At 43.8% G+C, this 24206-nt stretch overlaps 2 protein-coding genes across 4 annotated transcripts in view; both read left to right on the forward strand.

Moving 5' to 3' along the window:
* The window catches only part of myom1a (myomesin 1a (skelemin)), a 63575-nt gene extending 41162 nt beyond the window's left edge, over positions 1 to 22413 (forward strand). For 2 of the 3 annotated variants that reach the window (XM_084327961.1, XM_084327959.1), the window contains 16 exons: positions 325 to 431; positions 3891 to 3935; positions 4766 to 4902; positions 5411 to 5555; positions 7235 to 7294; positions 7401 to 7468; positions 9638 to 9763; positions 12651 to 12737; positions 13029 to 13116; positions 13233 to 13271; positions 14192 to 14297; positions 17932 to 18095; positions 18335 to 18371; positions 18977 to 18999; positions 19821 to 19876; positions 21071 to 22413. In XM_084327961.1, the coding sequence (XP_084184087.1) occupies positions 325 to 431; positions 3891 to 3935; positions 4766 to 4902; positions 5411 to 5555; positions 7235 to 7294; positions 7401 to 7468; positions 9638 to 9763; positions 12651 to 12737; positions 13029 to 13116; positions 13233 to 13271; positions 14192 to 14297; positions 17932 to 18095; positions 18335 to 18371; positions 18977 to 18999; positions 19821 to 19876; positions 21071 to 21337 (1555 nt within the window). In that variant the 3' untranslated portion in view covers positions 21338 to 22413. The remainder of the gene's footprint in view (positions 1 to 324; positions 432 to 3890; positions 3936 to 4765; positions 4903 to 5410; positions 5556 to 7234; positions 7295 to 7400; positions 7469 to 9637; positions 9764 to 12650; positions 12738 to 13028; positions 13117 to 13232; positions 13272 to 14191; positions 14298 to 17931; positions 18096 to 18334; positions 18372 to 18976; positions 19000 to 19820; positions 19877 to 21070) is intronic. The other variant, XM_084327960.1, reaches the window with a different exon arrangement.
* A 1175-nt stretch (positions 22414 to 23588) lies between these two features.
* lpin2 (lipin 2) overlaps positions 23589 to 24206 on the forward strand; it is a 99409-nt gene continuing 98791 nt past the window's right edge. The window contains exon 1 of the mRNA XM_084326772.1: positions 23589 to 23727. The gene's annotated coding sequence lies outside the window, so the exon portion shown is untranslated. The remainder of the gene's footprint in view (positions 23728 to 24206) is intronic.

Below are 24206 nucleotides of genomic sequence, written 5' to 3' on the forward strand. Positions count from 1 at the left end.
TATATATATATATATTATTAAAAACGAAGGTTCGAACGTTCGTTCGAAAAACCCTGACGAAGTTCGAATCCCAAAAACAGGCTTCGGGGACAGCCTTAACACCTACATGTATCTGCTTTAACTATGTACCATCCATACTCCACCGCTTCAGGCCCAGTATTCCTGCTATCCATTTAATGCTAATCTTATGCTTATTTTATGTCTGCGTTGCTCTTGATCTGCTCATTTTATGCCCGTCTTTATTTACTGATGTGAAGCATTTTGAGCTGCGTGTCTTGTATGAAAGGTACAAATAAAGCGTATTATTATTATGAATGTGTTCAGGTCCAGAGCGATCTTCAACGACCCCTCCCTGGAGGACCTGGGCACGTTCTCCTGCATGGTCACCAACACCGAGGGGGTGTCCTCCAGCTACACGCTAACCGAGGAGGGTGAGTCACACCCGCTGCTATCAGATGACACTTTTAACCCATTCCCTGCCACCACTTTGATCATCTTATACCATTCTCTGCCAGTACTGTAAGTCTATGGAGATGTTCACCTTCTTTGCAGGGCTATAACTTTTTAAATTGTATTGCTAAATTGACATTACTATGGCCCATTCAACATCGATTATCTATCGTTCAGGATGTAGGAACGTTTTACTTTTTCATTCACACATTCATACGAAAATACCGTCTAGAGTATAAATATGTTTTTAGCATTTTCTGCAGTATTTCCTAGAACGTGAGATATAGACATGACATAAATGCATATATTAGATTATCAAATGCCGTTTGATACCGATGCACGCTATTTTAAAAATTTCAACTGTACATGGTCCTAAACGTTATGACTGATCATGCGCGGGTGAACGGAGGGGGGGGGGGGGGGTCGTTTATAATTCCGTGACCGACGTTAAATGATTTATGTAGTATGGGTGATATATTGATCAGAGCAGTTTGTATAGAAAATGATAAACAAAAAACGCTGAAACTCACGTCAGTCTCCTCGTACCGTTGGGCGATGAGAGTGGAGCAAACAGATCCCAGTTATGTGGTGGGGATCGAGGCGATCCATTTCCGGGTTGTATATTACTAATACACGCCCAAATCATGTAGATTATTGAGTTATGGCAAAGTTCCATATCCACGGTGTGTGTATTGAGTCCCGCGACGTTAAACGAGTGGCCGGACGGAATAGGGAGACGCACCGGGATCACAAGAGATCCACTTCCGGTTGCAACTCGCCGATCAGCCACCAGGTGGCAGTATTGAAGCGTTGCAGAGTTGTGCTGGCTCACACAGCATCCGACAAGGCTCCGTGAGTGAAATATGAATACCATGGCGAAAATATGAAATTATGATCAGAATCACGTCGTACGCCGTTATTGGCAGAATTCGCATGAACTTGAAACCCGTCGTATGACGTTATTGGCGGAGAAAGGGTTAGGCCCCATTCGCAATCCAAACGAGTAGCCCCAACAACAACAAAATATATATATATATATTAGGGCTGACCCCTATTAGTCGAATAGTTGATTAATCGATCGAAAGGAGCTGTAGTCGACTGCCAACCTCTTAGTCGAATACAATTTATTTTTATATATATATATATATATATATATATATATATATAATTTGTTTTAATATATATATTTTTTATCATTCTTTCCAAAAGAAAAGAGGCCTAGAAGCATGGCTAACGCTAATGGCACACATACCAGAGGCTAACTGCCTAAGAAAACAGGCACAGAGGCACTAAAAGAGGATTTCACCCATCTAATGAACACACTAGACTAGACAAATATCAAGCTGTATCCATCAGTGGACCAATTGCATGCTTTTGCAGAGGACAAGAAGCATTCCGTTGACTCCTTCAGACATTAAGCACCCCCCACAGCCCAAATGGAATGATCAAAAATAATAATAATAATAATAATAATAATAATAATAATAATAATAATAATAATAATAATAATAATAATAATAATAATAATAATAATAATAATAATAATAATTACCGGGTATACTTTTTCTTTTCAAATTTTCTTTTTTTCATAGTCGACTGACAGTCGACTATCGGCTAATTTCGGCCAATCATAGTCGACTATCCAAATCCTTAGTCGGGGACAGCCCTAATATATATAATAAAAGATTCAATGTAAAATAGGAACGGAGGCATGTTTTCATTATCTAGTTGAGCGACTGTAACTATTTGATAACTATGAGTTTCTAACTGTGTTTGCTATATTTTGCTAACATACATATTTTAAAACAGACCTACATTCAGATAGAAAGTTAAAAAAGGTGTATTTTCTGCATGGAAAGAGAATCTGGATCGGGCCTTTAAGTCCGTTTTCTTAGTGTGACATCATTGGAGTGCTTGAGGGGTTATGTGTGTCTCTGTTCCTAACCCAGTTGCAACAGCTGCTGAGAATAAACCCACTAGTAACACACAGGGATATCAATTGGTCTTGGAAGGTTGTGTCAAAATGTCTTACGGCCATATTGTGTTGTTGGCAACACTGTGTTATGTAGAGATGTAAAGATTTAAAGTGTATTAAAGATGACCCACTCTGTATTCTTGGCGCTAATTGAAAATGGACAGAATGCAGCGTAGCAGTACAGTACAGTATACAGTGTTATAAAACACTATTAAGGTACTTGACCTAATGTTATTCGATAAGCGCTTAATGAAGAAACCCAATCCCATTGGCTAACACCTATGCTACTCATGCGGGGGTGGAGTGGAAAGGTCATCATATGTGAAGATGTGTCTGGCCACCTGAGACCCACTCCTATTCAGACTCCTGGGGGGTCATCAAAGAGAAGCAGGCTATTCTCTGTCCTCACTCCACGATGGTGGAACGAACTTCCCAACACAGTCAGGACAGCTGAAACCATCACAGTCAGGAACAGCTAAAACCACCACAGTCAGGAACAGCTGAAACCACCACAGTCAGGGCAGCTGAAACCATCACAGTCAGGGCAGCTGAAACCACCACAGTCAGGGCAGCTGAAACCACCACAGTCAGGGCAGCTGAAACCATCACAGTCAGGGCAGCTGAAACCACCACAGTCAGGGCAGCTGAAACCACCACAGTCAGGGCAGCTGAAACCACCACAGTCAGGGCAGCTGAAACCTGCCCAGTCTAGGACTAAAAACACACTTCTGTTTTCTTTTAACTAACCTTACTCTCTTTTACTATTATGTACTTTGCTACTATGTCTATACTACTATCAAATATGTACTATGCTACTATATCTATATACTACTATGCACTCAAGACTGTAACACTCAAGGTCGACAGTGTTTGACGAACAGTCTTACTGACCCTTAGCTGCCAGAGTACCCTTGTACCCTTACGCTGACTTGTTGTTCACAATTTGTAAGTCGCTTTGGATAAAAGATAAATTACTAAATGTAAATGTAGGATAAAAACCGGGTTTAGGGTAAGGGGTGTAGGGGTAGGGAATAGGATACAAACCTGTTTTAGGCTTAGGGGTGTGGATGCAGGAGGAAATGATTCAAATGTGAGCTCTACCTAAGTGCCTTTGAGCAAGGCACCCCAAAACTGCTTCATGGGCGCTGCACTGCACTCTGACCTCTGATGAAATCCATTATGTGTGGGGGACTGTGTGTGTAACTAGGAGGGATATGAGGACTGTGTGTAACTAGGAGGGATACGTATGAGGACTGTGTGTATGTGTAACTAGGAGGGATATGATGACTGTGTGTAACTAGGAGGGATATGAGGACTGTGTGTAACTAGGAGGGATATGAGGACTGTGTGTAGCTAGGAGGGATATGAGGACTGTGTGTATGTGTAACTAGGAGGGATAGGTGAAAAGACACATTTCAATTGCCTTGTGTACATTGACAATAAAATAATCTTCTTCTTCTATCAGGTCTCAAGCGTCTTCTGGACATCAGCCACCAACACAAGTTCCCTGGTAAAGACCTAGTGATATCACAGATGTCAAATGTTTCTCGTTTTGGTTAGCGCTTGATGTACAATAGTATATTCGATTAGATTCAAATGTATTGTCATCATGCAGCACAAGTACAGTACAACGAAAATAAGTTTGGCATCCAACCAGAGTGCAAATGTAACAGTAAAGTGCAATAGCAATATACAATGTGCAGGTGATTAAACTAGATATAAAATATATAAATGAGTACTACTGAGTACTAGTGCTAATCAGATGTATATGCGTACTACTGAGTAATAGTGCTAATCAGATGTATATGTACAGAGTTGAAATATTAATATGTAATTATATTGGCCAGCAGCGTAACTAGTAAGAGTAGATACGGGATATGTACAGATAATATATACAGTATCTACAGATATGTAAAAAGGATGATATGCAAGTATGTACAGATAGATGTGGATAGATATATGAATGTGCATGCTATCATACAGAGTTATATGGGTTATATGCAGGTGTATAGTAGATATATAGAAGGATTATAATGCAGGTATATTCAGACAGATACGTACATATATATATATATATATATATATATATATATATATATATATATATATATATATATATATATATATATATATATATATATATATATATATATATATATATATGCTGTAAATATAAATATACATATGCATGTGAATATAGATATTAATATAAATATACATATGAATATACATATGAATATACATATAATGTGAATATAAATATGAATATACATATGCAGCACTTCTGTACATACTGTAGTGTGAGCGTCACAAGCGAGGTGTCTCTCCTGTGCTCTCCAGTCATTCCCTTCAAGACGGAGATGGCCATGGACCTGCTGGAGAAGGGCCGCGTCCGCTTCTGGACCCAGCTGGAGAAGTTCACCTCCGACTGCCACGTGGAGTACGTGTTCAACAACGCCATCGTTACCGAGGACAAGGTGAAGGAGTTATGCCACGCGTGATTAATGCCATGTACAACATCTCACAGTTGATCAACATTCAAGAGATTCAAGATACTTTATTTGTCCTATTATGCACAGTTAAACAGATAGTTACACCATACGATGAAAATCTTACTTTGCTAGTCCCCCCTTCACACAGAATCACAAAATATAGACATAAACTTAACATTTTAATATTAAGAAAATGTTGAATGCTAAAAATGCTGAATACAAAAATGTGTATAAAGTGAAAAGAAAAATAAGACACGAGTAATAGTGTTGCACATTCAGTTCACAGTGTAGTGTGCATTGACGATCATATATCTTTAAAAGATTATTACAATAGATTATCAATAGGTTTTACTTCCGGTTCGGGGGCCATTATGGGCCTTGTAATACATTAGTAATGTGTAATTCCATAGTGTAAGTAGTATTTATATATATATTTACATTTACTCTGATCTTATGCTCACAAGCTGTCCTCGTCTGCCTCGCACGTTTCCAGAAATACACAATACACTTCGACAAGACCACGGGCATCATCGAGATGTTCATGGAGTCTCTGGAGGTCATCGACGAGGGCACCTTCACCTTCAACCTGGTGGACGGCAAGGCCAAGGGCACAACCAGCCTGGTGCTGATCGGAGAAGGTGAGTCTGCTGGTGGAGCCTCTGCTTCCCTGGAGGTGTGGTGCTGTTCTCCAAAACATGGCTGATCATAATCGTCAACAGAAATAATGGAAGGCCAAGGCACTCATGTGGATGTACTTATTAAAAGGTTATTATTACTTATTCAGCTGAGCTAAAACCTTAAAGTGGTATTGTAAGTGGTATTTCTTTGTTAAGATAAGCTCTACATTCTGTCAGTCATCACTGATATAGAGTGTTTGGTCAGTAACATGGGTCTCCCAGTCCCTCCGCTCTGCAGTGAACACAAAATATATTTTCTGGTATCCCTGTCCCACTTTATCCAATCAGGAGAGAAAACCCTAGATATTTTTACGATAATCTTGCCAATCAAAATTTTCTTACTGCACTGGTCGATTATTTTACTTGTTTCAATGACACATTTTCTTAAAACTGGTTTTTATTTAATATTTTTGTCATACCATTTTTGCAGTGTGGAGTTCTCTCTCCTGATTGAATAAAGTGGGAACAAGATACCAGGACATGTGTTTCCATGAGACCCATGTTACTGACCACCACACACTCTATATCAGTGATGGCAGTCTGAGTGTAGAGCTATTATTTTAACATGTAGACCACGTATTTTAACAACAAAGAAATACCACTTACAGCACCGTTAACATAGCTGGTGACCTGCCCATTGTGGCTGCATAATCCCTCCTCGTAGGGTCACAAAGGCTGACACAAATTACGACGAGAGTTATGCGCATACATTGATGTCTGGTGTGGCTATTACCTGCTGGGAATGAAACCCTAATGTGTATTTATGTGCTGAAGCCTGTTGTCCTTCAACAACCACCCGACCGCTTCCCTGTCTGGTATTTACAGTTGTCATTGCAATGAGAGAGCACGACCACAGGGGGGCAGCAGAGGACAACCTTGTTTTTTTTTGTTTGTTTCCTTCATTTCAACAATCAATATTCAATGCACAGCCAACAGTCATGCATACATTACAGAATCATCGAGGTTGACCTCTTCTTACTGTTTAATAAAGTATTTTTTTTTTTTTTTTATCCACTTTTTCTCCCATTTTTCTATATTTTCTCCCATCCCAATTTTCGTATCATCCAATTCAACCCTCCCCTGTCACGAACGCTGTTTCTTGCCTCCCACAAGCCGGCTGCAATGTGGACTAAGTCATACATAGCACAAGTCCCCTCCGGTACTTGAGGTAACAGCAGTCGCATCTTTTCACCTGCGCAGCTCGATCTCTCAGTGGCGAGGAGTAACGCGTGGGAGGCTCACACTGCCCCCGACACTTCCTGATTCTACTGCGCAGGCGCACCAACCGACCTGTAGGAGTCGTTTATCCACAACGCCCGATCCCCACCCTTCAGTTTCCCTCCCCGTAATACGGCCAATGTGTATTACTGCGGACGACCAGCTAAACTGAAAACAATGTGGAGAGCTGGATTCGAACACGCGAACCCAGCGTCTCCACATTGGTGGCGAGTGCCTTTGACCACTACACCACCTAGCCGCCCTGTTTAATAAAGTATTTAATGGCTGATGGAATAGCCTGTTGTTATGCACTGTAGACCTGAACATCCCATTATGAACATTGGCCCTGTTATACAATACCATTTCAATGACCAATTTCAATAATCAATTCAGTAACTATGTGTTTCATTGCGGTTTTCCAGAGTTCAGAGAGCTTCAGAAGAAATCCGAATTCGAGCACGCGGAATGGGTCAGGAAGCAAGGTAAGGAACACAGTGTACAAAGATGGACCTTGAGTTTTACACCAAAGGACACCGATAATCAGCACAGAAACGTTGTGATGCTTAAGCACTCTTTTCTCGCTCACAGGTCCTCACTTTGTGGAGTATCTTGGTTTCACTGTCACCCCAGAATGCGACGTGCTGTTGAAATGCACGGTAAGATCCACGCAATCTTCACTGACCCAACAATCACTGTATTTCATGAAAATAGTAATACATTTTATTTGTATAGCACCTTTCATACAGGAATTGCAGCTCAAAGTGCTTCACAGCAGTGATGTAGACATAATGAGCATTACATTGCCATAATTATAGACAGGCATAAAATTAGAGAATTTACATTAAAACCTCTCAAACACTTTCAATAGATTCAATAGATTAGTCATTAAAATCGACTTTTTTATAGATTTCTGACAATATGAAAAGTACACTTTCGCCTTTCCACACTTATTGTTCATAATAGATTCCTGACATTAAGTAGTTCTTATAGATTCCAGTTGATATTCTATTGATCAACGTGCAGAGTAACCCCCCTGCACAAAAAGGGCAGCAAATTGGACCCAGGCAACTACCGCCCTGTTTCTATTCTTACCTCCATCTCGAAAGTCATGGAAAAAATAGTATACGAACAGGTCGAAAAGTACCTTGTGGAAAAAAATCTAATCTACGAATTCCAATCTGGCTTCAGAACATCCGACCACATCAAACAAGAGGTGGACGCGGGCAAATACTGCGGCATGGTCATGCTGGACCTACAAAAGGCCTTCGACACTGTCAATCACTCCATTCTGATTGACAAGCTAAAAGCAATGGTTTTGATAGTCTATCAGTGAGCTGGATGCAATCCTACCTGGAGGGGAGAGAACAGATGGTGGAGGTAAACGGTACCCTATCCCCCCCCCCTCCCAGTGAGCTGTGGTGTTCCACAAGGAAGCATACTAGGACCGTTACTGTTCCTAATTTATGCAAATTACATGTCGTCAGCTTGTGACTGCAACTTGTTCCTGTTCACGCACGACTCAGCCCTGCTGGTCTCTGACAAGAACAAGTTACAGGTTGAAAAAACCCTCAGCTCGGAACTCGGCAGAATCTGCACCTGGCTCGCTGATAACAAACTATCATTACACCTGGGTAAAACAGAGTCCATTCTCTTCGGTTCAACTAACAAGACCGACGGCTTCTCAGTAACAGTGGGTGACAATATTGTCACAAGGAAAGATGAAATTACATACCTGGGTTCCATCCTAGAGGCAAATCTTTCCTGTGACAAAATGGCATCCAATGTAATAAAAAAAAGTCAACCAACGAACTAGATTCTTGTACCGGATCTCCTCTCTGGTAAACAAGAATACCCTGAAGACTCTGGCAGGAGCACTCATTCAAGGGTACTACGACTATGCTTGCACCTCATGGTACCAAAGCACCTCAAAGGCGCTAAAAACTAAATTACAAACATCACAAAACAAACAGGTCAGACTACTGCTTGACCTTACTCCTAGAACCCACCTCACCCCTGCCCACTTTGACAACCTAGGATGGCTTAGAGTAGATGACAGAGTACAGCAACTTGCAATGGGCCTGGTCTACAAGATACACTACACCACTAAGGTACCCATGTACATGTCAAAATACTTCCCAAAGGTCAGTGAATACCACGACCACAACACCAGAGAGAGCTCCACAAATCATGTTAAACCCAGATTCGGCTCAAACAAGGGAATAAACACGTTTTGCAATTATGCCACATCAATGTGGAACGCCCTACCCACAGCTGTAAAGGAATGTGAATCACTACCCACTTTCAAAACCACTCTCAAAGAGCACCTACGGGAGACTGCAATTCAAAACTGGCCCCTGTAAATGTCCAAACCCAACCCCCTCCAATGTACAGTCCCCCCCCCCCCCCACCCCATCTACCCAACCCCCCCCCCCCCCAGTCCCCCCTCCCAACCACTTTCAATGTACAGTTTCCCCACCTACCCAACCTCCTCCAATGTACAGTTTCTTCCCCCTCAAATGTATGTACTCTTTTTAAACTCTTTTTGTACTCATAAACAGTACTGTATATTTGTTGATCTGGTATGTCATAAATGTCTAGATGTAACAGTACTGTCTATCTGTATGTCATGTATGTCATATATGTTATGATGAATTGAAAATGGGGGACCCTGATGTAAACAAGACGAAAGTCTTTCTCTGGTCTGCATCCCCTTAACAATTGTGTGTATTGAGCTGTACTGTACTGTACCCATTCTGCAATCTGTTAATAAAATATTCAATCAATCAATCAATCAATCAAACCTCCTTGTGGCTTTCCCTGCGCAGATAGGAAACATCAAGCCAGAGACCGAGATCACCTGGTTCAAGAACAGCATCGAGATCTCCGAGGACGACGACGACGCCAAGAAGATCGAGAAGACTGACGGCGTGATGACCTTTAACATCGGAAAGGTCAGGGGTCACAGGGAGAGAGAATATGTAGCATGGGGACGTTGTCAGCTCATGAGTAGAAGGCCAAAATGGCAAAGCTTCCGATGCAGCTCTACACTAGATCTCCCTCTCTCTGACACACGGACTCATAAATGATGAAGCGCTGTTAGAAATGCTCATCTTTTCCCAGCATTCTATTGTGGTGCTGCTGGACTCTATGTATTACGCACTATGTATTACGTGCAGTATTTTCATCAGGATCATTTCATCATCTTCCATAAAGCGTACATATTTTTTGTTTTACTCATAATAACCTGTACTGATCTGCCATATCCATATTTGACTTGTAGGTCACATTTCCCCAACATTTATGTTCATATATTCTAAATATATGGTGTAATCCGTGTGTTGTATCATTACAGTACTGTCTATTTGCATTCAATCAAACTGCACTGGTTCCCATAATTCTACAACTATTTAAAGGTGCACCCTGTAAGGTTTTTGATTTATGCCAGACCCAGAGGGCCGGACAACAACGGTCAATGTCCCTAACTGACTGACTGACTGGCTGGCTGGCTGGCTGGCTGGCTGGCTGGCTGGCTGGCTGACTCCCCATGTCACTTTAACTTTGCACACAAGGGCATTTCTGACATTAGCTAATGATACATTCACCCCACAGAGACTTCAGTTGATCAGTTAATTGCATTGGATATCAATTCATTGTCAATTTAATTTCTTTGTTTTCTTTTGCATCTTTACCTGGTTAACTCGTGTGTTTGATGCTAGTTACTTGCCCTATAGAGAGAGGAAATCCCTCCCCTTCCACCAATTTTGGAAAAGAAATGCTACGGTAGTCAATGACGAGGGACTAACTAATTGTATTCTGTTTGAGTTGTGCCATGAACTACACATTACGACGTTTATCATTTTAAAAGATAACTTTGCATGTCAAGAAAGTTGATTGACAAGCCATTTAGCTAATGTTAGCTAACATTATTGATAGCTTTTGATGCTATAACATAACGTTAGCTAGTTGACAATTACACTTTTAAATCAGAAAACATGTGTAATTCATTAATTCATGGCACAATTCAAACAGGATAAAAAATTGTTTATCTCTCTCCGTTGACTATCATTCATATTTTTTATGAAATAGGGTCCCATGGTGATCCAGCAGAAGGGGAGGCACCTCGCCTCTCTACTGCAACAAACATAGCCTACGGACCGGGGATACATTTAGCTTTAGCTTAGCCTAGTAGTAGTGGCGGACGCTAGCTGCTAGCACCTGCCTTGTAGAATCATGACTGATATTCTGTTGTTTACTCGCCGCTAGCTTTAGCTTAGCTCGACGTTAGTGATGGTGGATGTTAGCTGCTATTGTTAGCACAAACATGTATCAATTCAATGTCGATTTTTATAGTTTGGTTTTCTTTTGTGTCTTTACCTTAACCTTTGTTAGCTAACTGGTAGCAGCCTAGCCCCCAAAACACTAGTGATGTAAACAAGATGAAATGCTGTAGTGAATGCATCGAGTACCACTGAGTGTTAGACAGTAGGCTACACACATAGTTGTTGGTCCTACTTCCAAACAACCAAAAACCTTACAGTGCACCTTATATATGCAGAATTATCCTTTGATATAAAGGATGCAGAACCAATTTTATCTGCTGGTACCAGTGAAGTCTGATTTCTGTTTCAAGGTGCATTGAAACTAGCTTATATACCGTAAAACTTCAATTAATAGCCCAGGCTTTTATTAGCATCAGCTTGGATACCAAGATTGATGGTAAATGCTAAATGATGAAAACGTGATTAAATAAAGACGTTGGTGATGTAGTGATGACTCAGAAGGTGAAGCTAGGTAACACGTACATTAAAAGTACGGCAAAAGAACAAAATGTTCACAGCGCCAATAGGGAGGTGTAGTTGTGGTTGCGTCTATACTTTCCGTAGCCGCATTTCTGCAGGACGCTCTCTGATTGGCCACTGACTGACGCTCTCTGATTGGCCACTGACATGTTTGCCCAATCGCGTGACGAGCTGTGTCTTTGCCCATTTCCGCGTCGAACAGCCTGCAAACTACCTGGCGTTCTATCGCCATGCTCTAAGACAAACTCTAACCTTAACCTACTTCGAAAGAGTGCCTAAGCCTAACCAGTGTAGAAACTGGCATCGGCCAATCAGAGAGCATCCTGCAGAAATGCGGCTACGGAAAGTATAGACACGTCGTGGTTACGCCATTGCTGTTTCCGGGCCGGTCCACATCGCTTGAAATTGCAACGTATTTCCCCATTGCCCATTTATTTAAAACAAATAAAGCATGAACATTTGCATGGTGTACCTTTCTGTGTGCATTCATCCACAATCTATAGCTCAACATGAAAATATTTGCAATTAATCGTAAAATAATTTCGTCAAATTTTATTTCAACCAAAAATGCTTAAAACAATAATTTTAGTGATAGAATGGAACTCATTTTGTGCAAAAATGGAAAGCTTGCCAATGTTCACGAGGCAGAATTGTTACAATAGCCGATAATCCATTTTCCCCAATGATAAATCCCTAAATGGGTGGACCTCGCAGGAGGTCCAATGTGACGTCAGACTACACCTCCCTATGGCAACCAGATGAAAAGTTAACGTAGACCCGGGCTTCTAATCGAGACCAGCCTTTATTAGTCAAAAGGCGTAATTAATTTTTTTTTTTTATTTCTTTATTTGAACCCGCCTTTATCCGGGACGGTAGTCTTTATTTGGGACTCTTTGCTTTGATCTGAAGTGTTACGGCATATGAAGATAATGAATGTGAAAGAGAGGGTTGGAGTCCCTGCATTGGCTCAGGAGAGGCGGCCTTGTTCCGCAGCGCTCCTGTCACGCATATTAACACACTCATTTGTCTAATTCCACAGTGTGTTATTAAGCAAGAGAAAGAAATCGAGAAAACGCTGAAAAAGAGACCGGCGGCGGACGCTGCTCCTCCACCACCACGAGCCAAAGTCTGGACATATACTTTGCTTCCATAAGTTACCGCCTGCAACAAACTCTCTGTGGTGTCCTCCTTGTTGTACCTATTTCTGTGTTGTTCCTAGAGAAAAAAGCCTGCAGCATCCTGGGCGAGAGAAAAGCTTGCCTTTTCTTTGTCTCCTGTCACCCTGTCCTACCGTGCTGCTATCTGTGTACCTGTCCTTGAGTTATCTGGATTCTCTCTACGGGATCCAACACAGTGTTTGGTTTTTTAATGTGGGTCACGCCGACGTCACTAACTCGCCCCTACCATCCTCGTCTAGATCTCCAAGAGGGACGCCGGCGTCTACGAGGTCGACCTGCAGGACTCGAGGGGCAAAGATAAGAGCAAGTTCGATCTGACCGACGCAGGTAGAACCTCTCGCCTGTGAATTATAAAGCTTGTAAAGCTTTGTCTTCTTCAGCGGTTGATGTTTGGTCAGATGGTGATGGATGTTACATTGATTCTTATCCTCCTTCTTTCCCAGGCTTCCAGGCTGTGATGAACGAGCTGTTCAGGGTTATTGGTGAGCAAACGCTTTCTATGCGTTACAACTAAAGAACAAAGTACAGTAATCACTTTCTATGCATTACAACTAAAGAACAAAGTACAGTAATCACTTTCTATGCATCACAACTAAAGAACAAAGTACAGTAATCACTTTCTATGCATTACAACTAAAGAACAAAGTACAGTAATCACTTTCTATGCATCACAACTAAAGAACAAAGTACAGTAATCACTTTCTATGCATCACAACTAAAGAACAAAGTACAGTAATCACTTTCTATGCATTACAACTAAAGAACAAAGTACAGTAATGACCTCTGCTCCTATGCTGGAAGAGTTTATTCAACAGCTTGAAGGTGCTATAGATGACATTCTAGCCACTAGATGTCGCACTAGAGTGCCAGTGTGTCATTTATCCAATCAGGCGCATTCCATGTGGGGGGAAATGGCAAGTAGAATGGGGATACATGGCTGCAATGTGTAAACAACAATATTAATTTACGCCAAAATGTTTAAAATAATAAATTCATTAATTAATCATTTTTCCGGGGCGCCAGGGTGGCGCACCACGTACAGCGCTGCGGTGCAACGCGCCCGTCCCGGGTTCGACTCCCGGACCCGGCGACCTTTGACGAATGTCTTCCCCCTCTATCTCCCATACTTCCTCTCTCTCTCTACCGGACTGCTGCCGGGAGAAAAAAAACAATAAAAATCTAACGAAAACATAATAATACAAAAAAAAAGATTTATAATGTTTTCCGCACTTTTGTAAAAGCTCTGTGGGTGTATTATTCTTTTAAAATGATTACTTTACGTAATTTTTTTTAATCTATAGCACCTTTAAGTATAATACAGGTTAACCATCTGTAGTGTGGTAGCGAAAGGCTTAATGGTTTGAGAACCATCTCACTCCTGTCTCTGTTCCTCTCCTCCCAGCCAACTCCTCCTCTGAGATCAAGTTCCTCAGCACAGAGCACGGCATCGTCCTCTACTCCTTCATCACGTATTACACCGAGGAGCTGCGCGTCAGCTGGCTCCACAAGTATGTCACCCATGTCCAGCTCCCCACCGTGTGTATATACTGTATATATATATATACTGTCAGTTCAGCTTTCCTTCTCTCCAACACACACAAGACCGTTTATAGATTAGATTAGGTTAGATTCAGATGAATTGTCATCAAACTAAATAAGTTTGGCGTCCAACCAGAGTGCAAATGTAACGGTAAAGTGCAACAGTAATATACAATGTACATGTGATTAAACTGGGTATAAAATATATCAATTAGTACTACTGAGTGTAGTCCTAATCAGATGTATGTACAGAGTTGTAGTATTAGTACAGGTATAAAGACACTATGGTATTAACTATTAAGACATACTGACCAGCAGCGTAACTAGTAAGAGTAGACAGAGAGCAGGCAGAGAGCAGGCAGAGAGCAGGTAGAGAGCAGGCAGAGAGCAGGCAGAGAGCAGGCAGAGAGCAGGCAGAGAGCAGGTAGAGAGCAGGCAGAGAGCAGGCAGAGAGCAGGTAGAGAGCAGGCAGAGAGCAGGCAGAGAGCAGGCAGAGAGCAGGTAGAGAGCAGGCAGAGAGCAGGTAGAGAGCAGGCAGAGAGCAGGCAGAGAGCAGGCAGAGAGCAGGCAGAGAGCAGGCAGAGAGCAGGCAGAGAGCAGGTAGAGAGCAGGCAGAGAGCAGGCAGAGAGCAGGCAGAGAGCAGGTAGAGAGCAGGCAGAGAGCAGGCAGAGAGCAGGTAGAGAGCAGGCAGAGAGCAGAGAGCAGGCAGAGAGCAGGCAGAGAGCAGGCAGAGAGCAGGCAGAGAGCAGGTAGAGAGCAGGCAGAGAGCAGGCAGAGAGCAGGCAGAGAGCAGGCAGAGAGCAGGTAGAGAGCAGGCAGAGAGCAGGCAGAGAGCAGGTAGAGAGCAGGCAGAGAGCAGAGAGCAGGCAGAGAGCAGGCAGAGAGCAGGCAGAGAGCAGGCAGAGAGCAGGCAGAGAGCAGGCAGAGAGCAGGCGGAGAGCAGGCGGAGAGCAGGCAGAGAGCAGGCAGAGAGCAGGTAGAGAGCAGGCAGAGAGCAGGCAGAGAGCAGGTAGAGAGCAGGCAGAGAGCAGGTAGAGAGCAGGTAGAGAGCAGGCAGAGAGCAGGTAGAGAGCAGGTAGAGAGCAGGCAGAGAGCAGGCAGAGAGCAGGCAGAGAGCAGGTAGAGAGCAGGCAGAGAGCAGGCGGAGAGCAGGCAGAGAGCAGGCAGAGAGCAGGCAGAGAGCAGGTAGAGAGCAGGCAGAGAGCAGGCAGAGAGCAGGCAGAGAGCAGGCAGAGAGCAGGTAGAGAGCAGGCAGAGAGCAGGCAGAGAGCAGGCAGAGAGCAGGTAGAGAGCAGGCAGAGAGCAGGCGGAGAGCAGGCAGAGAGCAGGCAGAGAGCAGGCAGAGAGCAGGCGGAGAGCAGGCAGAGAGCAGGCAGAGAGCAGGCAGAGAGCAGGCAGAGAGCAGGTAGAGAGCAGGCAGAGAGCAGGCGGAGAGCGGGCAGAGAGCAGGTAGAGAGCAGGCGGAGAGCAGGCGGAGAGCAGGCGGAGAGCAGGCAGAGAGCAGGTAGAGAGCAGGCAGAGAGCAGGCAGAGAGCAGGTAGAGAGCAGGTAGAGAGCAGGCGGAGAGCAGGCAGAGAGCAGGCAGAGAGCGGGCAGAGAGCAGGTAGAGAGCAGGCGGAGAGCAGGCAGAGAGCAGGCAGAGAGCAGGTAGAGAGCAGGCAGAGAGCAGGCAGAGAGCAGGCAGTGAGCAGGCAGAGAGCAGGCAGAGAGCAGGCAGAGAGCAGGCAGTGAGCAGGCAGAGAGCAGGTAGAGAGCAGGCAGAGAGCAGGCAGAGAGCAGGCAGTGAGCAGGCAGAGAGCAGGCAGAGAGCAGGCAGAGAGCAGGCGGAGAGCAGGCGGAGAGCAGGCAGAGAGCAGGCAGAGAGCAGGTAGAGAGCAGGCAGAGAGCAGGCAGAGAGCAGGTAGAGAGCAGGTAGAGAGCAGGTAGAGAGCAGGCAGAGAGCAGGCGGAGAGCAGGCAGAGAGCAGGCAGAGAGCAGGTAGAGAGCAGGCAGAGAGCAGGCAGAGAGCAGGCAGTGAGCAGGCAGAGAGCAGGCAGAGAGCAGGCAGAGAGCAGGCAGTGAGCAGGCAGAGAGCAGGTAGAGAGCAGGCAGAGAGCAGGCAGAGAGCAGGCAGAGAGCAGGCAGTGAGCAGGCAGAGAGCAGGCAGAGAGCAGGCAGAGAGCAGGCAGAGAGCAGGCAGAGAGCAGGCAGAGAGCAGGCAGAGAGCAGGCAGTGAGCAGGCAGAGAGCAGGCAGAGAGCAGGCGGAGAGCAGGCGGAGAGCAGGCAGAGAGCAGGTAGAGAGCAGGCAGAGAGCAGGCAGAGAGCAGGCGGAGAGCAGGCAGAGAGCAGGTAGAGAGCAGGCAGAGAGCAGGCAGAGAGTGGGCAGAGAGCGGGCAGAGAGCGGGCAGAGAGCGGGCAGAGAGCAGGCAGAGAGCAGTCAGAGAGCAGGCAGAGAGCAGGCGGAGAGCAGGTAGAGAGCAGGTAGAGAGCAGGCAGAGAGCAGGCAGAGAGCAGACAGGCAGAGAGCAGGTAGAGAGCAGGCAGTGAGCAGGCAGAGCAGGCAGAGAGCAGGCAGAGAGCAGGTAGAGAGCAGGCAGAGAGCAGGCGGAGAGCAGGCAGAGAGCAGGCAGAGAGCAGGTGTCATGTCACTGGAGTCATCAAGTGGGCAGCTCCCATCACCCAGTTCCAATGGGGCAGTAGGCTCATACTGTATGTAACATTATGTACCAGGGCTGTTTATTGTTGCTAAGAATACCATTCAACTATGAAATGAGGCTGAAATGAGGCACATTCAAATGAAATTAAAATATTAAAGGTGCTATAAGTGGTATTTTCTTTTGTTAAAATAAGTGGTTTACATGTTAAAATAATAGCTCTACATTAAGTTTCCCGGTCAGTAACATGGGTCTCCCAGTCCCTCCGCTCTGCAGTAAACACAAAATAAAATAAGAAATAAAAACGAGTTTTAAGCAAATATGTAGGCCTATATAAAATGTGCTTTAAACAAGTCAAATAATGTGCCGGTGTAGTAAGAAAATCTGTCTTGGCAATATTTCTTGAAATAAGTAAAAATATCCATCTTCTCTCTCATGATTGGATAAAGTGGGAAGGGATACCAGAAAGGGAAATTCAGTTTACTGCAGAGCGGAGGGACTGGGATAACCTGTTACTGACCAGACACTCTATATGAGTGATGGCTGTCGGAATGTAGAGCTATTTAACACATTATTTGAACAAGAAATACCACTTACAACACCTTAAAAGGATACAATGTACATTGTGCGTTGTATTTGCTATTATGGGTAGTACCAATAGGAAACTATCATTAATCATTGGGCTGTGCTTTGTAAAACCTAGTTATTGGCTTGCATTGCAGTCACATTTTTCCAAAATCATGAAAAAGGGACAAGCACCAGTGATTTGTTTCCAGTGCACCTCGTATCAATATTATTATTTTATAAAAAAAATAAAAAATTACAAATGTATTTTACAGTGGTCGTCGACTTATTACATATATTTTTTCCAAATCAAAATTAACGTTGAACATTAAAATCCAGTGTGAAGGCTCTAATTTGTACACTGTGTGATCTCAAACACTCGTCCCTGTGTCTCCCCCCGGCAGAGACACCAAGCTGGCCAGCGCGGACCGGGTGCAGTGCGGCGTCACGGGAGAGCAGCTGTGGCTCAAGATCAACGAACCCACCGAGAAGGACAAGGGCCTCTACGCCATGGACGTCTTCGACGGCAAGGACGGGCTCAAGAGATACTTTGATCTCAGCGGCCAGGGTGAGTCTCACGACGTTCTGACGTCACACTCCAAGCAACGTCACTCGCTAACATTTGCCCCTTTGTCTCCACGTTATGACTCATAACGGACCCAAATGATATGAGTATGATCATTCAATATACTGAAGGCCATTATTTGAAATCGTGTGGATTATGAGCCGTGTCTAATTTTTGCTAATACTTTGGCGCCGAATTGAATTCAATCATGATGATGTGATTACTTGTTTGTTTTGATGCAGCCTGGGAAGAGGCATTCGAAGAATTCCAGAGGCTGAAGTGAGTAAACAAACCCGTCTGACCCTGAAGCTGCTGCTGTGTGACTCTGTGTGTCTGTCATGCTTAGACCCAATCCATAGTCATTCCGTCACATCGGAATTGCCCCACGCGGGATCAATAAAGTTGTCTGAATCTGAATCTGAAACATCGTCGCCACTGACGTGACGTCTCGGTAAGGCAAGCGACAGGTGATTGTGATTGTGGTGAAATGATAACCATCGACCGCGAGTTGTCGTTCCATGACGCTCTGCCGTGTGGGTAGGGAATGCACGTCACGCCGTGAGAACACTATGAATAGACCGATCTCAAACCCTGCCCTCCTCTCTCCATCCTCCAAATGACAGCTGTCGCTTCATGATTGGAGGATCAAGAAAAGAGGGTGGGTTTTTGAAATAGGTCAATAGGATGTTTATATAAACTAATAGTGGACAGTCATTGCAAAGGCTATTATTGACTTCACAACGTACAATTGTGTGCCCTGACAGAGGCCCCTACGCTCAAAATAAGTTTTCCTGGCATTGTATAAAGCGTGCTCTGACCCCCTCTGCCAGTGTTACCATTTTGAGATGCGTCTAACATGGCCTCTTGTCTCCTTCCTTCCGTAGGGCAGCAGCGCACGCAGAGAGAAGTAAGTGGTTATTTATGTCCTGGATTGTCCCTGGAGACACAGCTCTCCGGATTTATGTAACAATCGTGCCGGAGCGCTTAGCGGCTGCCAAGGCTTTTAACAGGATTCTTAACAGCAGGGGTGGAATTTAATGAATGGTTACGGCGATTGTTCGTTAGGAACGATGTACGATGGTGTTGATGATGATCATCACAGAGGAACCACGTTCATCTACATTCTCAAAGCGATGGAGGCTAGATTGAGACATTGAACACACACGCTGGAATTTATTGAAATTCACATTCGCCAAATAGTACGTGAAATGTATGTACCGTAGACTAACATTCTAATTATGCTCTGCACAATCTTTTTTCTTTTCTTTTTGCAATTCAAACGATGTAGCAAATGTAGCTGCAATTATGGACAAGAAATAGAATAGAATAGAAGTACTTTATTGATCCCGAGGCACATTCAGCACCACAGATCGCTCACAATAAACATTTAGGTAGTCAAAAATCACAAATAAGAATAAAAATACAGTCAGGCATATACATTCTAAAATATACAGCCAAAGATATACAGCACAATATACAAATATACAGTACAAATTCCAACTATTATGTAGATACGGGCACATTTCTTGCTCATTTATACTGTATCCTTTGGGTAGACTGAGGCTCAGATATGGTCTACTGTATGACAGGAAACCTATTTAGTCTACGTAGTGTACAGCGGGAGATTGGTATTACTGATCCAAACAGCCCACAGACTATTTAACCGTGTGGCTGACTGATGGATTGCTATTTGCTTCTTGGCTCACTCTTATCTTATCGCTCTTTCAGACCGCGCTCGTGTTATTGGAGGCTTGCCAGATGTGGTCACGATCCAAGAGGGCAAGGTAACTAAACTGGATATTCACTCAATTCGTCTCTCTGTCTCTCTCTCTGTTTCTCTCTCTCTCTCTCTCTCTCTCTCTCTCTCTCTCTCTCTCTCTCTCTCTGGGCCCCCCTCCCCCCATCCCTTCCATCCACAACTAATACACACACACACCTCCGGACAATCTGACTGTAACGTATATCGTGCCAGTTAGGGTACCTTGTGTATACTTGCACCTTGTGTATACTGTTTACTTTTACTCTTACTCATAGTATATTTTATTCAGATTCAAATTCTTTATTGCCTATATTTATTGTAACGTATATATAACCGATAGGCATACAGACCCTCACCTGCACCTTTGTTTATTTTTCTCATAGTTTTACATTCAGATCTAATTATATTGCCTATATTTCTACTATTACCCTGCCCGTACCTGTACCTCCCCTCCCCCCTCCCCATGCTGCTATGACGCACAGATTTCCCCAAGGGGATCAATATAGGAATATCTCATCTTATCTTAACAAATGAATGATTATATAGCCTCTTCCGTGGTGGAAATAAGGGACGCAGAAATGTGCTGTTATTACCACACCTTCAAATTTTTTTTTTGTCACAAGGACAATATAACAACCACTTCATTGAACTTTTAACACAAACCTTTTAGTCCAGCTTGGGGCCCTAGGTAATCAGCACCCCCCCCCGAAAACATGTCCCCCCCTCAATATTGAGAAGAGGTACATTTGTCCCCCTCAAAGAAATAACTAATATGAAAGACAACCCCCTCCCCAAAAGAGCCATCTCAACCTTGCAGACGTGCCTCTCATAAAAATTCACCAGAATGCAGAAGATTATAAGTGTTTGACGCTCAAAGTTTTCTGGGGGAGGACCCGCTTAAAGTGTTGAAACCAAACCTACGCTCTTGCACACGCACACACACACACGCACACACACACGCACACGCACACACACACACACGCACACGCACACGCGCACACACACACACACACACACACACACACACACACACACACACACACACACACTCCTTGCTACACCCCTGCTACAACAACTCCATAGGTTTCAGTTACCAGTAGCCATTGTCACATCACCATCAGTCTCTCCAATTCTCAGAACTCTGATCTCACATGTCGTGCACTCGAAACTCAAAAGGGTTAACGATGTAAATGTCCCCCCCCCCCTTTGCCCCCTCCAGTCCCTGAACCTGACCGGCAACGTGTGGGGCGACCCCGTGCCAGAGGTGAGCTGGACGAAGAACAACCGGGAGCTGGTGTCCGACGACCGCTACACGCTCAAGTTCGAGCACGGCAAGTTCGCCAGCATCACCATCGCCGCCGTGACCACGGCTGACTCCGGCAAGTACGCCCTACTGGTGAAGAACATGTACGGCACGGAGGCCGGAGAGTTCACCGTCAGCGTCTACTTCCCCGACGACGAGGAGAAGAGGGCAGAGAAGAAGTAGTGAGAGGATGTGATGACAGTGGGATTAATGAAGTGGACGGATGAGGGATGGATGGAGGAGGGACGGTGGAGGAGGAGGAGGAGGAGGAGGAGGAAGGACGGACGATGGGGCTAATCTCCAAAAGCATTTTACCCCAGTGCATGTCTGTGTACCAAAGTATGGTATAAATAAATGATGAATCTGGGAGGAAAATCCACTCTGCCTCCTTCATTCGCTGGGCTAAAGAGCTTTGGGCATGTTGCTGGTCATGGATGTGTAAGTGTGGTAGAGGAGGAGTGTGCTTAGGTTGTCTTCTTGCCACTTTCGGGATGTTATTCAGCAATTTGTGTAAAACCCACAGGAGATGGTTGACCTGTTTAGTACATTCTAGCATTTGTTTTACAAAGCAAACAACAGGCTGTCACTGTCTTACAACACTATTACTTTTGGGTAACCTTTGAACACTCAAATCTCGGGCCATAAGAAAAAAAGAAAAAGAAAAGGATGGATAAAGTTTATGTCTACAGTTTGTTATTTGCTACAGTATTTGCTCTGTGTTGTGAGACTTTGAAAATATGAGCCGGTGGAAACAAATGACTTGTTACCGCCGAATAGAGCTACAGTTCTCTATTGCAAAAGAAGAAAATACAGTTTTGATTGTATCGTGCATCTATTTGTGTACTTCTGGTGTCTTGTTTGCACGCTAGAAGTGTCAATCATTATGAAAGGTCACGTGAGACATGTAGCATGACATGCCATGCAGGTGTGTCAACACAAGTGTTAAACAAACTGGTTAATTCCAGGCGCCTGACAGCATCCAGGCGTCCGGTCAGACTGACGAGCTGTTATGCAATGTAGTCTGTCTGTATACTTTTGGAGGTTTGCAGGCTTTATCTATATAATTAATGATATAGGATCACACTCTCATAAGAATCTGTCTGAAGGTGGAGAAGGTGTTTGTTTCAGGTAAAATAAAGGGAACTTCCACATTTTATCTTGGACAACCTTCTATAAATTGGTTGAAGACTTATTTTATCTATGGACAAGATACATGTGTTCTCATTATGACACGTTTCTATTTCAATAAAGGTACACTTGCTCTATAGAAGTTCCCCATTTATTGTTCACATTACATGGACAGTTCAATAAAAGATGACGTACACTATCCTATGCAGAAACCTTAGTGCTCACTGACACTGGGCACCCGTGACTAACATTTATTATCGCCACCATGGTATGTTGTCTGTTTGCTAGATTTTCCCCTCTCCAAGTCACATGACAGTTTGACACCTATCTTCCTACGTTGATTGATTGATTGATTGAACATTTTATTAACAGATTTCATAATGGGTACAATACAGTACAGCTCAATACACACAATTGTTAAGGGGATGCAGACCAGAGAAAGACTTTCGTCTTGTTTACATCAGGGTCTCCCATTTTCAATTAATAATAACATATATGACATAGGCTACATGACATACAGATAGACAGTACTGCTACATCCATACATTTATGTGACATACCAGATCTACAAATACAGTACTGTTTGTGATACAAAAAGTCTAAAAAAGAGAGTGACTAACAGATTTATTATCGGCACCATCAGGTATGTTGTCTGTTTGCTGGATTTCAAAGTCCAAGTCACATGACAGTTTGACACCTATCTTCCGACGTTGAACCATCAGCATCACCATCATCATCATCACCACCATCATCATCAATCATCATCACCATCATCATCATCATCACCACCATCATCATCACCACCATCATCATTGATTGATTGAATTGATTGATTGAAAACTTTATTAACAGATTGCAGAATGGGTACAATACAGTACAGCTCAATACACACAATTGTTAAGGGGATGCAGACCAGAGAAAGACTTTCATCTTGTTTACATCAGGGTCCCCCATTTTCAATTCATCAGGACATATATGACATACATGACATACAGATAGTCAGTACTGCTACATCTATACATTTATGACATACCAGATTTGCAAATACAGTACTGTTTGTGATACAGAAAGAGTCAAGAAAAGGGAGTATACTGTATACATTTGACGTAGAAACTACATTGGAGGAGGTTGGGTACATTGGGATATTGACAACCATACTGGGTACTTTACATTGGAGGTGGTCACCACCTCCAATCACCACCATCATCATCATTCATCATCATCATCATCCCATGACACCAGACTGCTGTGTGACTGACTGCTCTGCAGACCGGGCTCCATCAACAGCCACCACCAGTAGTAGTAGTAGCGACGTTGGTCCAGGAGGCTCCGACAACAACGTCGGGGAGATTTATTTTCTTTTATTAAGGAGTTTCGCCGGAGCGAAAACATGGGGACCCGTTGAAGATACGACATTTTCAACACCCCGTTGAAGTCACCGAAAGGTAAACAAACAAAAGGCAGTTGAACGAGGAGCTCACAGCGCGGATGTGTTTGATCATCAGTGACGTTAGTTAGCCGGTGCTCTGCTCCCCGTTAGCTCAGATTATTAGCCGCTTATAGCTGGCGACACACAACACAACTGAGACAGTTTGAACATATTTGGGGTGATTTTATTTAGCATGGTAACAACAGTGCGTTGATATATTTCGTATGGAGAGAGATATCTATCTCGGCTATGCTCGTTTTAGCTACCTAGGTAACGCTAACATCTGTCAGTTAGCTAACGTTAGCTACCAGCTCTAGCCCCTTTCGTGACTGATGCACCGAGTGAAGCCAGTCACTTGCTCCTCAATAGGAAACCAACGTATATTGACCATGAAGGACTGGTTCTGGCCGAACCGTTCGTTCTACAAGTATCACAGAGACATTTGAAAGGTACTTCCAGTTGCACGAGGGTTTCGGACAGAGATACGAGATGGTT

The sequence above is a fragment of the Notolepis coatsorum genome (assembly GCF_963971535.1).
Source record: "Notolepis coatsorum genome assembly, chromosome: 13".
Lineage (NCBI taxonomy): Eukaryota > Metazoa > Chordata > Actinopteri > Aulopiformes > Paralepididae > Notolepis > Notolepis coatsorum.